Below are 14,914 nucleotides of genomic sequence, written 5' to 3'. Positions count from 1 at the left end.
TTAAGACTGCTTAGACTACAAAAAGGTGTCTCCAAACACATGAAAACAACTGAAAAACAAAATGACCTTATTGCAGTGTCATAGCCCTAACCTACAAAGCAATAAACATTTGGATTGTGTCGACCAGTGTCAATCAGCACTGATACAAATAGCCTACCTTATCAGAAAACTCCAACCACACCAAAAACATTTCTTCAAAACAGCATAGTCACAAAATGGTTACCCTGGCTCAGAATTAGACTTGCACAGTAACAACACAGCACAAAACACACAGACCACCTTCAGGGACAATGGTAGGGGATGCGATTATCTGGCCCGGGTTGCCCCAGTGGGAGGAGTTTGCACCGGGGGAAAAGTGATTGCATTCGCTTTGGAACCAGGCTGCCTCCCGGGCGTGAACCAGCGGCCTCTTTCGTGGCCGACGGCGAAGTCGGCTCACAACAAAGTCACATAGATTAAGCATGTGGATTAATAAGGATTCTGTGTTTTCAGATGCAAAATGTATTGCTTTTGATAAAAAAAATATGTAATCTGCCTTCCCAATGAAAACTAAAATTTCAACATACTGTATTTTTTATGGAAAAAATATGTTGTATGTTTCTGAACGATTGTTGACAACATGACCGAGTGGTATAGATTACAGTTCGATTTGTGAAGGGCGCTCCTCCCTTATCGCTTTTGCCCGTTCATGTCACGGGCTGGTCCATAGACCGCTGCACCGCAACTCAGCTTAATCGAACTCCCTCAAACTCTAATCTGGCCAGGTGGGTCTGTGGTGCTTTTATATGTTGTACATGTTCCCCACCAATTAGGGTCCCCTAGGAAACATGGACCAAAACTAAGATACCTCTTACCCTATATGAATGGCTGAGATATTAGGGATTGATGGAAAGTTTTAGGACCACTGGAGGTGTTCATCAATGCTGATGCAGTGTATCTTGTTGTTATTTATGTTATCACCTTAATCTCCCATTGCCTACTATATTATGAAATATTGGATGTTGAAGGTACGGTGTTTCTATTTTTGTTTACTTATAGTTACATCTTTACTAATATGATATTACTCATGTTTATTATTTAAGAGAAAATACATGGGATACTTTTTGATTTAATCATTGTGTGTGTGTACACACGCGCACGTACATGTGACGTCACAGCTATTCTGTCACATGATACAGTGCTCACCATGGCGGCGGACAACCTACCATCCGAATTTGATGTTATCATACTCGGGACAGGTAATAAACTATTGTTGGTTTGCCAGTGTGTGTACTTTCAACCTGTTTCTTGATAACTGTGCCTCTGAAATTGGGGAGGGTGCAAGAATATTGTCTAATGGTTTCATCCAAAACTGTGAAAAGGCTGATAGCGTTTGTTGCTAACGCTAGCCGCTTGTTGTTGACGTTAGCAGCTAGCTAGGGAGTTACCTTGCTAATTAGGAGCACGGAATATCTAACATGTATACCTGTACCATTTGAATATAAAACGGCTAGCTAGCTATAGCCTTAGCAATTCGTGTCATTTTCTGAACGGTTAAAAATGTGTGTGTGTGTTATAAGCTCACCATTTCAACATCGATAGCTATAGTAGCTAACTTGACAACGTCATCAGCTTCCTTGATGGCAACGTCTGTGTGAATGTTAGCTATCAGCTATCTGAATTCTTACTATCGTGTCCATGTTTGATGTGAAGAGCTAGTTAACTAAATTTAACCCCAACAACCAACGTTTGCACATGGTACAAAAGGTAAAATATACAGCCAAACAGCTAGCATTAGTAAAGGCATCTCTCTAACTTAACATACTGCTTGCTCTCAGTTGAGAGAAGCATGCACTGTCATTGTGACTAGCCTTGGCTACTGTTAGGTTTAACGTTCGCTACCCATGTTTAGCCAATGAAATGTAGAACTGTTTGTGTTCAACCACCACATACAGTATATTTTCCTATCTACCTGTTTATAAATGCTAACTAGACAATACAGGATATGAAATGTAAGATGTCATTATCAGGTTCTTCAGAATAGAAATTGCTTGCTCAAATGTTCAGCCACAAATGAGTCTAATGTGATGCTATCTTACACATTCTGCACCTAGCTAATTGTAATTCTATATAATTATTTTGAAACTAAAACGTCTACATGAGTATTTCTCAAATCCCTAACACACCCATGACTGTTTCAGGGTTGGGTATTTTACTTTCTAAATGTAATCCGTTAGGCCTACAGTTACTAGTTATCTGTCCAAAATTGTAATCAGTAATGTAACTTTTTGATTGACCAAACTCGGTAACGTAATCTGATTACTTTTGTTACTTTTTGATTATTTCTCTTTAAGACGTCTGCATGCTTCCCATCATATACTATGTTTTTTCCTCTGTTAATGCGTACACCAAAAAAATCTTGAGGCAAGCCAAAGTTCGGTAGCTGAAGTCTTTACCCCTTGGTCAACAGTATGGATTCTTCAATTAAGTGTTTGTTGTCATTCAATGAGAGACTCAATGAAACTAATTTTCATGCAAATTGTTTCACTTGGGAAATACTATCCCACACGTCATAGTTATCGAAGATTCATTTGTACTATTTTGAGGAAATGTATACTGGCTACGGCATCTCAAGTGGGACACTATTGCCGCTTTTTTCTTGTTTTTCAAGCGCAGGTTTTTTAAGGTGAGTATGCCAGGCACAGACTTTCACTTCACCTAGCGGAGTTCTGTTAGGAGCAAACAGCTTGGTGTGCAGATGACTTTAAAGGACATTAAAAGAAGACAAATTATCTAACAAACACATTTGTTGTGTCATCGTGGTCTCTGGCTTGTGGACAGACTCACTCTGGTGGAACATACTTGCAGCTTCTTTTTAATGCTGAATTTCATGTAATTGAGTAAACAGAAAGGTGTCATAGTGTATTTTTCTCAAACATCCTTTCTAAAATTAAAAGTAATCTGAAAAGTAATCATCTAGTTTTTCAAAAGTATCTGTAATCCAATTACAATATGTTTTGCTGGTTACATAACTAATGAGTTAGTTTTTTTTGTAATCAGATTACATGTCACCGATTACATGTAATCAATTACTCCCAAACGGTGTTAGTAATGATATGAACTCCGTTCACGTCACTGGGTTGATCTTAGGCTACATTTTAATTCACCAGTGGAGACTGCTGAGGGGAGGAAGGCTCATAATAATGGCTGGAATGGAGTCAAACGCATCAAATACATGGTTTCCATTTGGTTGACTTGATACCACTCCATTCCAGCCATTATTATGAGCCGTCCTCCCCTCAGCAGCCTCCACTGTAATTCACTATAGGCCAGCTGGCATACTCTTTGATGAATCCCCAGCACTGGTTTCATTCAATGTTCTGGTAAGACAATGCAATGGTTTGTCTTCATTCAGAATGATGACCTGGGCTTACCAATAAGAATCTAGCCCCAGTAATAGCACAGGAAAGGATACAGGTGCTCTAATTCATTATGTTCAGAAATCAGTCCATGCACAGACCTGGTACAAGGCACAGAACTGATGCCAGCAGGGGATCCACTGTAGGAGCTCACCAGTGCTGGGTTTCGCTATGCAATGGAGGAGGAAAATAAATATTAAAAATGACAGCTCAGATGCCTATTGCTATAATTCAGCACTATGATTGATGGTGTGCAAATTGAATATCTCTGGCCCACTTCTGGTTTTGCTGGTGCAAAACTTCAAGCCAGCTGGTCCCCATACTGTGGGTGACAACACTGCACTGATGACCCAGTCTATTTCTGTGCAGGCAGTGTTCTGTGTCAAGGTTGGTCAGACAAGCATTTTTTCCCCCAGGTTCCCCAGCCTCTGTCTTTGTGTTGGGTCTGTGTGCAATAGGTGGCCGTGGACAAGGAACAGTTGTTTATGAATATAGTGGCCCCCTAATGACACCTGTTTTCCATCTGCTGGCCCTTCACCTGTGTGAGGCAGGGTGTTCCTGTTGGTTGCACCCCGTCAGTCCCCTGTTCACACACCTCTGACGCTCACCAGGGGGTGACACAGGGGACCTCTGGTCTACGTGGCTAGTTCTCTTTTGACATCTGTGAGTTTGATGTATGAAAGTCTCTTAAAGGGGGTCTAGCCAATTGTAGGCCTAATTCTCTGCTTTACAAATATTTTGTCAATTTGTTTTTGTAATTTAAATAATTTGACCTTGAAATAATTTTCATCAGCATAGCACCCCTGGGCCATTGCAGATCTTTTGTCCAGTCGTTAGATTAATATCCCTTAAATAGCCTACGTTTGACATTTTATTCACATTTTATTCGCTTAACATATCCAGACTAGTGAGTGTATCCACAGTAGTGAGTGCATACGTGTTCAGACTTTTTTTGTTTGTTGCACTGGTCCTCCGTGGGAATCGAACCCACAAGCCTGGCGTTGCAAGCACCATTCTCTACCAACTGAGCCACACGGGACCTTTATTTTGAAATGTTCGACAACAGCCAAGTGAGCTGGACGGGAGGTAGCAAGTCAGCACAGGTAAAACCTACAAGGACGTTCTACAAGCTAGCCTAAGTGGAATGGTATCATGGCAAATCGATTGTGTTCCCGGGACAGCAGTGACAGAGATTCACAATTATTCCCGTTCTCATAGTGGAACTGGTCTTGTGCAGAGTCTTAATAGAGAGGCAATAAAGCAAACGGAGCCGGCATCTTGCTGAGCCGTTCCCTGCTGTTGTGTTAATGTAACTATCCATCTTGGTAGGACCTCCAGTCACTGCCATGAAGGGCCTCCATTAGCAGGACATGTGATTATGGAACTGAGCCAACAATCTCCAGCTTTACTAGTTGACACATCTCTGACTTGCACTTAGACTTCTTGCTTTGTCGTCAGGTTTAAAACGACAACAAATTGTCTGGTAAAATAACGCACGTGTCGATTTGACACCCACAATCTCAGATCGTTCTGAAATCGTTTGTTAGAAACCGATAAGTTTAGCATTCCTGCAGCATTATTTTGTTTGAAAAAATTTGATCTCTGAGAAATTAAGCTAATTGAATGCACCCAAATTGTGTTTTTTTTAATAGGATTCATAAAAAATGTAATAATTATAGTACCTAACATCTGATTTGTACCAAACTTTTTTTTCTAACTATGAGTATGACATGAGGAATCCAACGAAAGGGTTGTCTTTTGACCATGGACCCCCTACCACAATTCCACCCCAACAACGAGTATGTAGTATCAGTTCTCTGTCTTGACAAGTAGTATGGACCTGCGGCTCAAATGATTGTTTATCCTATGTAATGAATTTTGTGACTTTTTTTTCCCGTTCATAGACATTACATCCTGATAGTACCAGGTTCCGACCACTAGATGGTAAACGTTTGAAGAATGATCAATGTTAAAGGGATAGTTCACCCAAAATACAAAATAACATTTGTTTCCAGTTTGAGTTATGATAGCAATCCATGCTTTGGTTTTGTTGGGCACTGTTTCTAATGCTAACTTTTTAGCATTTATGTCACAAAATGGAAATGAAATTACAAAAAGATTTCACCTTTTTATTTTCGGCCTGGCAGGCTAATGTGTTTCGGCAGTTATGCCTTCACCAGAGCATCTAGCATTGGATTGCATTGGATTTGTGCCACAAATGCTAAAAAGTTAGCATTTGAAATTAGGGGTGTGACAAAAAAAAAAACAAGACGTGAATTCACAATTCAGATATGGTGCTGCGTACAACCGCTCGGGGTCAATCTACAGCAGTCCTGGCTAATTACCAGACAGTGCTCACTTTATTGCTGTTTCCCCACCCACTCAACAACGATGGTATTAATGCAGTTTTAGGTTCTCTGTTGTGTTCCTCTCCCTTTATGTTTTCAGTTGTCAGTACATGGGACTTCATGTCCCACTTCTCATCAATGTGATGGCTCGTTGCAATGATGTACCACAGTGTGTTCATAAACGTCTACAATCTGTTAACGTCACGTGTGGTGTTTGAGCGCTCGTACTTTGTACTTGCAGAGCAATCATTGTACAATTTCTCCATCATGGCCATCATGTTTTCTCTTCTGGTTCCAGATATGCCATTAGGGTATTGAAGCCGGCATCCTCTACAATTGACAATGGCTGCATATCAACTGCAATCATTTCTGTAATAAGTGCTGTGATTTTTCTCCCTCTGTCCCTTATCGCACTGCTGCCAGCAACGTGTTGGGTCTCACGGTGCCTCCCTTTCAGCATTGCACTTGTACTGCCACTGTAGCTCAGTTCCACCAGGCAAATTGGGGGGTTCTTAAGAAATTAATCACCTAATAGCAGGAACAGCACCATCTAGTGGTCAGAACCTGGTTATATCAGGATGATAGGATGGGACATAAACCCAACAACTTCTGTCTCATTTATCTGAACAGGGGGAAACTATAACAAATTCACTGAGAATACATTGCATAGGATGAAGAAACAATACTTCCGAGCCGCAGCACCATACTACTTGTCAGACATAGAAAACTGAAACTACTCGTTGGGGTGGGATTGGCATGGTGTGTGGGGGGATCCGTGGGTTGCTTCTGACCACTTCTTTGGATTCCTCATGTCTTACTCATTGTTAGAAAAAAGTTTGGTCCAAATCAGATGTTGGGTGCTATAATTATTGAATATTATATGAATCCTATACATTTAAAATGGCCAATTTGGAATGCAATCAATTAGCTTAATTTGTCAGAGATCAAATGATATTTCAGCAAAATAATGTTTGCAGGAATGCTTATCTTATTTTCAGAGCAATCTGAGATGGTGAGTGTCATGGTTTGCAGAAATTACACGGAATGTCCCAAACACAAAACACAATGGCGATTCAAGTCACTGGGTCATCATCTTCTCGTATTGTAAGCTGGATGTTAAAACAAGATGGGCCTACCGCACAGGGTAAGAAAGTCTATCAACTATAAAGACTTCACAGTTAAGACTGAATAGAATGGCTGGATTTCATTTTTAATCCCATTTTAACGGTGTGCGTGCATGCATGTGTGTGTGCGTATACGAGTGACAAGAGAAGAGGATGTGACGGGGTGGTGTTGACTGAAGTGCCTTCCCATCCTGCTCTGTCTGCTGAGGGCTTGCTAGTTTCTTTTTGCCTTCCCAAGCGCTCTCAGCCCGACTATAAATAACACGTCAAATGACTTTCAAGGTGGAGAGAGAATCCATTTTGGAATGTTCTCTGAAATGAAGAGTGATTTATGATTACATACAATTCCTGCTGAAAGCATTTTGGCTTTGCTCGGTCATCAAAGTCCTGCCGGCCCCCTATCTATTATTTATCGTGAGGCCTGTCTGTGTGGCATCAGTGCTTTATGGCAGGTAATGTTTGTCTTTAGCAAACATGATGTGGAAAAATCAATACCGGACCCGATAAATGGCATTAAAAGATGGCATCGGAGGTTATTTACAGTTTTTAAAAACATCTCAAGAATGGCCTGGTGGTTAGAGATACAACTATGTCGGGTTTTTTTTTTAACACAATGTAGTTCTTTGAGAGAGAGTATTTTATACTTAAGTGTCCACGTAAATCTTTCTTTGTGCTGTCCCAACATTGATACGATTGGACACTGGCTACCTATACTTCATGTTCTTGCATAATCCTTGGTGATGCTTGCAGCTGTGTTCATCTTTGGCAGCCTATATGCCTAATGTCGAAATGGTGAGGACACTCTCATTCCACAGCATATGTGGAATGAGAGCGTACAGTGCCAAGGTGAAACGGCATAAGCCTATGGCTTTCCGTTGTGACTGAGAGATGCTCTCTGTTAAATGACACAGGGAGAGGTTTGGAAGTGGCGGCATGTACATGAGAATAAATCACTTTCCCATTGTGTGTGCGAGATGGGACAGTGCAAGGCCAGATGAGAAAGAAGAGCGATGGAGAGACCAGGATGCCTTGGTGGCTTAATGGAGTTGTTTTCTGGGCTCTAACTGTGGCACTGCCTCTCAATCTCGCTTACCCTAACCCCTATCTCTGTGGTGTGACTCCTCTGCCCTGGCCCTTTTTACCTTTTTGTCTTCTCCAGGAAACGGAAACCTCCGGAATGAATTAGGGTCTTTCTCTCGGCTAAATGAATACCAGGTGGATTTTTTTTTATTTTCTTGATGTGCTCTTCACGACAGAGGATAGCGCTTTCTTTCCCCTCGGGGCAGGAGCCATTTGTGCCGTGGAAAATGTAGTGCTATTCAAATGGAACTCCTCATTTTATTTGATGCCTATTGTTCATGAACCTTGTTCAACTGCCAACACCACTAGCACTCCAAATGCCCTAAGAGTCTCATTCTAGACATTTCTTTCCCATTTGACAATAGAATAAGCAATACACTAAAAGAAATACTCATCACTTCCCGATTCAGCAGGCACCGCCAATGCAGTGAATTGCTTGCAAATAGGTTCAGGCTGAAAAAAAAATATATATCTTAAATTAAATGTAAACTATTCCATTCAGACAAAAGCCACGTGGAAATAATGGGTTGAATGGCTTCGTCTTGGGCTTGACAATGTGTCTCCTGTCTCTGTTCCTTTTCAGGCCTGTCTGAGTCTGTTATTGCAGCGGCATGCTCCCGTGTTGGACAGAGGGTCTTGCATGTTGACAGGTGAGTCTGAGGGGGGTGAGGTGGGCGGGTAATGGTATGTTGGATGGCACTGGGGTGAGATGGTGCTCTGGTTAGGCGTTCATTCTGTGTGATTATTTTAGATACAAATTCCAAAATAGCCTATTTTTTAAAAGTACATTCTGGGGTGAATATTTTGTCAAATTGGTTCATTTTAAAGTTACTGGTACCTGATTGTGTATAAGGCATGAACAAAGACATGACTTCAATTCTTACTTGCAATCTATGCTCCATCCTGCAGGAGAAACTACTATGCTGGAAACTGGGCCAGTTTCACATTCAATGGACTGCTGTCCTGGATCGAGGAGTACAAAGTGAGTTTAGCTGTGTTTGCTATTATCTTTTGAAATGTAGCACATCATCACAAAGCATCACATTAACTGATTCAACCAATGTGACTAACTGGAGGTGTGAATATGAAATGGTTCGCCTGCTCTGACCTTTTTTTAAAGAATATAATGTGTTAACTGTGATCGTCCTGGGGGTTCTTGTGAGAGGCCTGGGTAATGGCTTCACGTTGCACGGGCATGTGCAATATATTGTGTACCCATTTGGATGTCACACATTTTCTGTAGCTGTGGCCTGTCTCCTGTGTCAACAGGCTGGCCAGAGTGAGGAGGCTGTACGGGAGGACTGGAAGGAGAAGCTGGAGGAGGGAGAGGAGGCCCTGGCGCTCAGCTCTATGGACACGTCCATCTCCAACTTGGAAGTGTTCTGCTACGCCAGGTACCACTGAAGACAACCGGTCCCCACACACACACACACACACACACACACACACACACACACAGGATAAACCTCTGCCCCACCTCTCCATTCTTCTCATTTTCCTTGATGAGGGCTTCATTTAGAATAAAGCACTACAGAAAACTCTACAGGAATTAGCTTACACGGCACTACCAATGGCCATTTATAGTTTTGTTTCGACACCTACACACCTGTTTTAATGTCCTCCTAACCTGCTTTGTGTTGTTGGCAGTGAGGAACCTGAGGAGGAGGAGGTGAATGAGGCTGCGGCTGCGGCTGCAGCCTGGTCCGTCCCTCAAACACCAGACTCAGAGGGGGAGGTAGAGAGGTGTCTGCTCGAGAGCAGTTCTGTGGAGGAGGAAGAGCCAGTGGTGGCCAGTGATGAGGCGTCTCCAGCCTCTGGACCTGATGCTGGGGCAGAGCAGACCCAACCGGAGGGGCAGGAGAGAGAGGTGCCCAGCCAGGCAGAGGAGACTCAGGGGGAGGCGCAGCAGGCCAGCCCCTCTCCAGCTGAGAGGCAACCAGAGCCCAAGAAAAAGATCACCTATACCAAGATTGTTAAGGAGGGACGGAGGTTCAACATTGACCTTGTGTCTAAGGTTGGTACAGTATATTGATGTGTTAAAACATTTGAGGGGCAATGTTCCAAATGAACACATTGTTCTGTGTAAGTGTATTTGTCCCTGTAACCTAATGTTTAATTGACTTTAAGGCTAGACCATTTTAAATGATGCAGCTAAATGCATTCTGTTGCTTATTTGTTCAATTGTTACCGTCCCCAGCTTATGTTCTCTCGTGGCTCACTGGTGGACCTCCTCATCAAGTCCAACGTCAGCCGATACGCAGAGTTTAAAAACGTCACCCGCATCCTTACCTACCGTAACGGGAAGGTGGAACAGGTAGAGAACACACACACACACACAGATGCAGAACTGTGATGTAAGATCTGTCAGATTTAAGTGACTTTCCGATTAATGTCAGATTAATGCTGTGGCACAAACAGCTTTTTAATCTCTGCTGAACAACGTTTTTACATTATCTTCAATGTGTTTACGTTTGATTTAGTGAGTGGTGGTTATGACCATCGGTTTTTAATTTGAGTACTTCAATCACTCTGCTCAAGATAGTTGTCCCATGTTTGACCCCACACACTCTCACCGCCCCCCCCCCCCCCTGCCTTTTTCATTTTTTTACGCCTCCCTCACACAACCTCACAATTACTTTCTCTCTCCCTCTCTTTCTCTCCCCCTCTCTCCCTGGCTGTCTGCAGGTGCCCTGCTCCAGGGCTGATGTTTTTGGCAGCAAGCAGCTGACAGTGGTGGAGAAAAGGATGCTGATGAAGTTCCTCACCTTTTGCCTGGACTTTGAGCAGCACCCAGAGGAGTACCAGGGTAGGAACCCCCTCTCCCCTACCCCTGGTGATTTTTCTCCAGTCCTCTACCCCCAATGTTCTCTCCCTATCCCAGTCCTTTACCCCTGGTACTCTCTTTTCAGTGCTCTCTCTCCCTATCCCAGTCCTTTACCCCTGGTACTCTCTTCTCAGTGCTCTCTCTCCCTATCTCAGTCCTCTATCCCTCACTCCTCTACTTTCTCAGAATGGCGCTACAATGGATAGCAGCCGTTTTACAGGCTCCGGTCCAAATCTACTTTTGCGTTGATCTGAACTGTTTTTTTTTTGTACATAATGTTTCCGCCATTGTTTCCTTTGACCGGAAATTGCTTCTGGACATCAGAACATCAGTCACAAACCACTTTTTGGATGAAGATTACTACTTCAAAGAGTTGGAGGCGCAGGACTTACTGCTCACTCCGGACCAGGCCACAGTCATCGAGACTCTAAAAAGGTGGCGTAAGAGAGGCTGACGTGCGGGCACCCTGACGAAACTAAGTCGGCGAGTACATAAACCGCCTCCACCCTCCGTTCTATTGGTGAATGTACAATCACTGGAGAATAAACTGGATATGCGCCGTTCGAGATTATCCTATCAACGTGACCTGAAGAACCTTAATATCCTATGTTTCTTGGAGTGGTGACTGAACAAGAACATGCATAATATGCATCAAGCAGATTTTTCTTTTTGTCTGGAGGACAGAATGGCATCGTCGGGTAAACTCAAGGGGAGAGGTGTGTCTCTCTTTGGAGGACGTTTTAAGGTTCTGGGTATCACATGATAAGCTGTAGATTATATTATTTACCCAAAAAGTTTTCAATCCATCATACCTAATTTCTACCAGCATGTCACCTGAGGTGAAAAAAACCTCTAGATTGCCTTTACTCCACGCATAGAAACGCATATAAAGCTCTCTCTCGCCCTCCATTTGACAAATCTGACCATAATGCTATCCTCCTGATTCCTGCTTACAAGCAAAAACTCAAACAGGAAGTACCAGTGACGCGCTCAATACAGAAGCGGTCCGATGAATCTGATGCTCAGCTACAGGACTGTTTCGCTATCGCAGACTGGAATATGTTCTGGGATTAATCCGATAACATTGAGTAGTTTACCACATCAGTCATCGACTTCATTAATAAGTGCATCGACGATGTCATCCCCACGGTGACCGTATGTACATATCCCAACCAGAAGCCATGGACTACAGGCAACATCCGAACTGCGCTAAAGAGGAGAGCTGCCGCTTTCAAGGAGCGGGACACTAATCTGGATGCTTATAAGAGATCCTGTTATGTCCTCCAACGAACCATCAAACAGGCAAAGCATCAATACAGAACTAGGATCGAATCATACTACACCGGCTCAGACGCTCGTTGGATGTGGCAGGGCCTGCAAACTATCACGGATTATAAAGGGAAATCCAGCCGCAAGCTGCCCAGAGACGCAAGTCTACCAGAGGAGCAAAATGCCTTCTATGCTCCCTTCTAGGTAAGAAACAATGAACCATGCATGAGAGTACCAGCTGTTCCGGACAACTGTGTGATACGCTCTCCGTAGCCGACGTGAGTAAGATCTTTAAACACATTAACATTCACACAGGGCCAGACTGATTACCAGGATGCGTACTCTGAGCATGAGCTGACCAGCTGGCAAGTGTCTTCACTGACATTTTCAACCTCTCCCTGACCCAGTCAGTAATACCAACATGTTTCAAGCAGACTACCATAGTCTCTGTGCCCAAGAACGCCAAGGTAACCTGTCTAAATGACTATCGCCACCTTGGCACTCACATCTGTAGCCATGAAATGCTTTGAAAGGCTGGTCTCAACACCATCATCCCAGACACCAAGGACCCACTCCAATTGTCATACTACCCCAACAGATGACGCAATCTCTATTTCACTCCAAACTGCCCTTTCCCACCTGGACAAGAGAAACACCTATGTGAGAATGCTGTTCATTGACTAAAGCTAAGGTAAGTTCCCTGTGTTCAGTGAACACCTCGCTCTGCAACTGGATCCTGTACTTTCTGATGGGCTCCCCCAGATCGTGAGGGTAGACAAACGCATCCGCCATGCTGACCCTCAACACGGGGGCCCCTCAGGGATGCATGCTTAGTCACCTCCTGTAATCCCTGTTTACCCATGACTGAGAGGCTGCGCACGACTCCAACAACATCATTAAGTTTACCGACGACACAATGGTGGTAGGCCTGACCACTGGTGATGAATAGACCTGGCAGTGTGATGCCAGGACAACTACCTCTCGCTCAACAAGACAAAGGAGATTATCGTGGACTACAGGAAACTGATGGCCGAGCACGCCCCCATTCACCTCGGGGCTGTGGTGGAGCGGGTCGAGAGCTTCAAGTTCCTCTGTGTCCACATCACTAAGGATCTATCATGGTCCACACACCAACAAAATCATTAAGAGGGCACAACAACGCCTCTTCTCCAGGAGGCTGAAAAGATTTGGCATGGGTCTTCAGATCCTCAAAATGTTCTACAGCTGCACCATTGAGAGCAATCTTGACAGGCTTGCATCACTGCTTGGTATATGGCAACTGCTTGTCATCCGATTGCAAAAACTACAGAGGGTAGTGCGTATGGCCCAGTACATCACTGAGGCCAAGCTCCCTGCAATTCAGGACCTCTAGACCAGGCGGTGTCAGATGAAGGCCTTAGAAATTGTCAGACTCCAGCCACTCAATTCATAGACGGTTTTCTCTGCAACCGTACAGCAAGCTGTGCCAATGCACCAAGTCTGGAACCAACAGGACCCTGATCAGCTTCTACCCCCAAGCCATAAGATTGCTAAATAGTTAGTCCGGGTAGCTATTTGGCTAATGATCTGCATTCACCCTTTTTGCACAAACGTCTTTTACCCATCACATACGCTGCTGCTACTGTTTATCTGCCACCTTATTCCTAGTTATGTGTAAATACTGTATCTACCTCATTTACCTAGTATCCCCTGCAAATCAACTCTGTACTGGTAACCCCTGTGTATAGTCAAGTTATCATTACTCATTGTGTGTTTATTGTTACTTCGATTATTACGATTTTTGTTTTCTACACTGAACAAAAATATCAACGCAACAATTTCAACGATTTTACAGTATTACAGTTCATATGAGGAAATCAGTCAATTGAAATAAATTCATTAGGTCCAAATCTATGGATTCGACATGACAGGGAACAGAAATATGAAGATGTTGGTCACAGATATCTTAAAAATAATAATGGGTAGGGGGCATTATTCAGAAAACCAGTCAGTATCAGGTGTGACCACCATTTGCCTCATGCAGCGCGACACATCTTCTCATAGTTGATCAGGCTGTTGATTGTGGAATGCTGTCCCACTCGCCTTCAATAGCAGTGCGAAGTTGCAAGATATTGGTGGGAACTGGAACACGCTGTCGTACATGTCGATCCAATCCAGAGAATCCCAAACATGCTCAATGAGTGACATGTCTGGTGATTCCAAGAATTGTCTAGGTATCCTAGCGACGTGGGGCTGTGCATTATTATGCTGAAACATGAGGTGATGGCGGCGGATGAATGGCACAACAACGGGCCTCAGGATCTTGTCAGGGTATCTCTGTGCATTCAAATTGCCATCGATACAATGCAATTGTGTTCGTTGTCCGTAGCTTATGCCTTCCCATACCATAACCCCACCACCACCATGGGGCACTCTGTTCAAAAAACATCAGCAAACCGCTCGCCCACACAACGCCATACATGCTGTCTGCCATCTGCCCGGTACAGTCGAAACCGGGATGAATCTGTGAAGAGCAGACTTCTCCATGGTGCCAGTGGCCATCGGAAGTGAACATTTTCCCGCTGAAGTCGGTTACGCCACCGAACTGCAGTCAGGTCAAGACCCTGGTGAGGACAATGAGCATGCAGATGAGCTTCCCTGGAACAGTTTCTGACAGTTTGTGCAGAAATTATTTGGTTGTGCAAACCCATCAGCTGTCTGGGTGGCTGGTCTCAGACGATCCCGCAGGTGAAAAAGCCGGATGTGGAGGTCCTGGGCTGCCGCGATTACACGTGGTCTATGGTCGGTTGGACGTACTGCCAAATTCTTTAAAATGACATTGGAGGTGGCTTGTGCTAGAGAAATGAACATTCAATTATCTGGCAACAGCTC

At 43.7% G+C, this 14,914-nt stretch overlaps 1 protein-coding gene across 1 annotated transcript in view; it reads left to right on the top strand.

Moving 5' to 3' along the window:
- The first annotated feature begins 1,160 nt into the window (after positions 1 to 1,160).
- The window catches only part of chm (CHM Rab escort protein), a 36,782-nt gene continuing 23,028 nt past the window's right edge, over positions 1,161 to 14,914 (top strand). The window contains exons 1-7 of the mRNA XM_064980887.1: positions 1,161 to 1,238; positions 8,534 to 8,600; positions 8,860 to 8,932; positions 9,220 to 9,344; positions 9,598 to 9,964; positions 10,148 to 10,264; positions 10,636 to 10,756. Of these exons, the coding sequence (XP_064836959.1) occupies positions 1,187 to 1,238; positions 8,534 to 8,600; positions 8,860 to 8,932; positions 9,220 to 9,344; positions 9,598 to 9,964; positions 10,148 to 10,264; positions 10,636 to 10,756 (922 nt within the window). The 5' untranslated portion in view covers positions 1,161 to 1,186. The remainder of the gene's footprint in view (positions 1,239 to 8,533; positions 8,601 to 8,859; positions 8,933 to 9,219; positions 9,345 to 9,597; positions 9,965 to 10,147; positions 10,265 to 10,635; positions 10,757 to 14,914) is intronic.

Source organism: Oncorhynchus masou, chromosome 12 (genome assembly GCF_036934945.1).
Source record: "Oncorhynchus masou masou isolate Uvic2021 chromosome 12, UVic_Omas_1.1, whole genome shotgun sequence".
NCBI classification, from domain to species: domain Eukaryota; kingdom Metazoa; phylum Chordata; class Actinopteri; order Salmoniformes; family Salmonidae; genus Oncorhynchus; species Oncorhynchus masou.
This window is presented reverse-complemented; position numbering and strand designations above follow the sequence as displayed.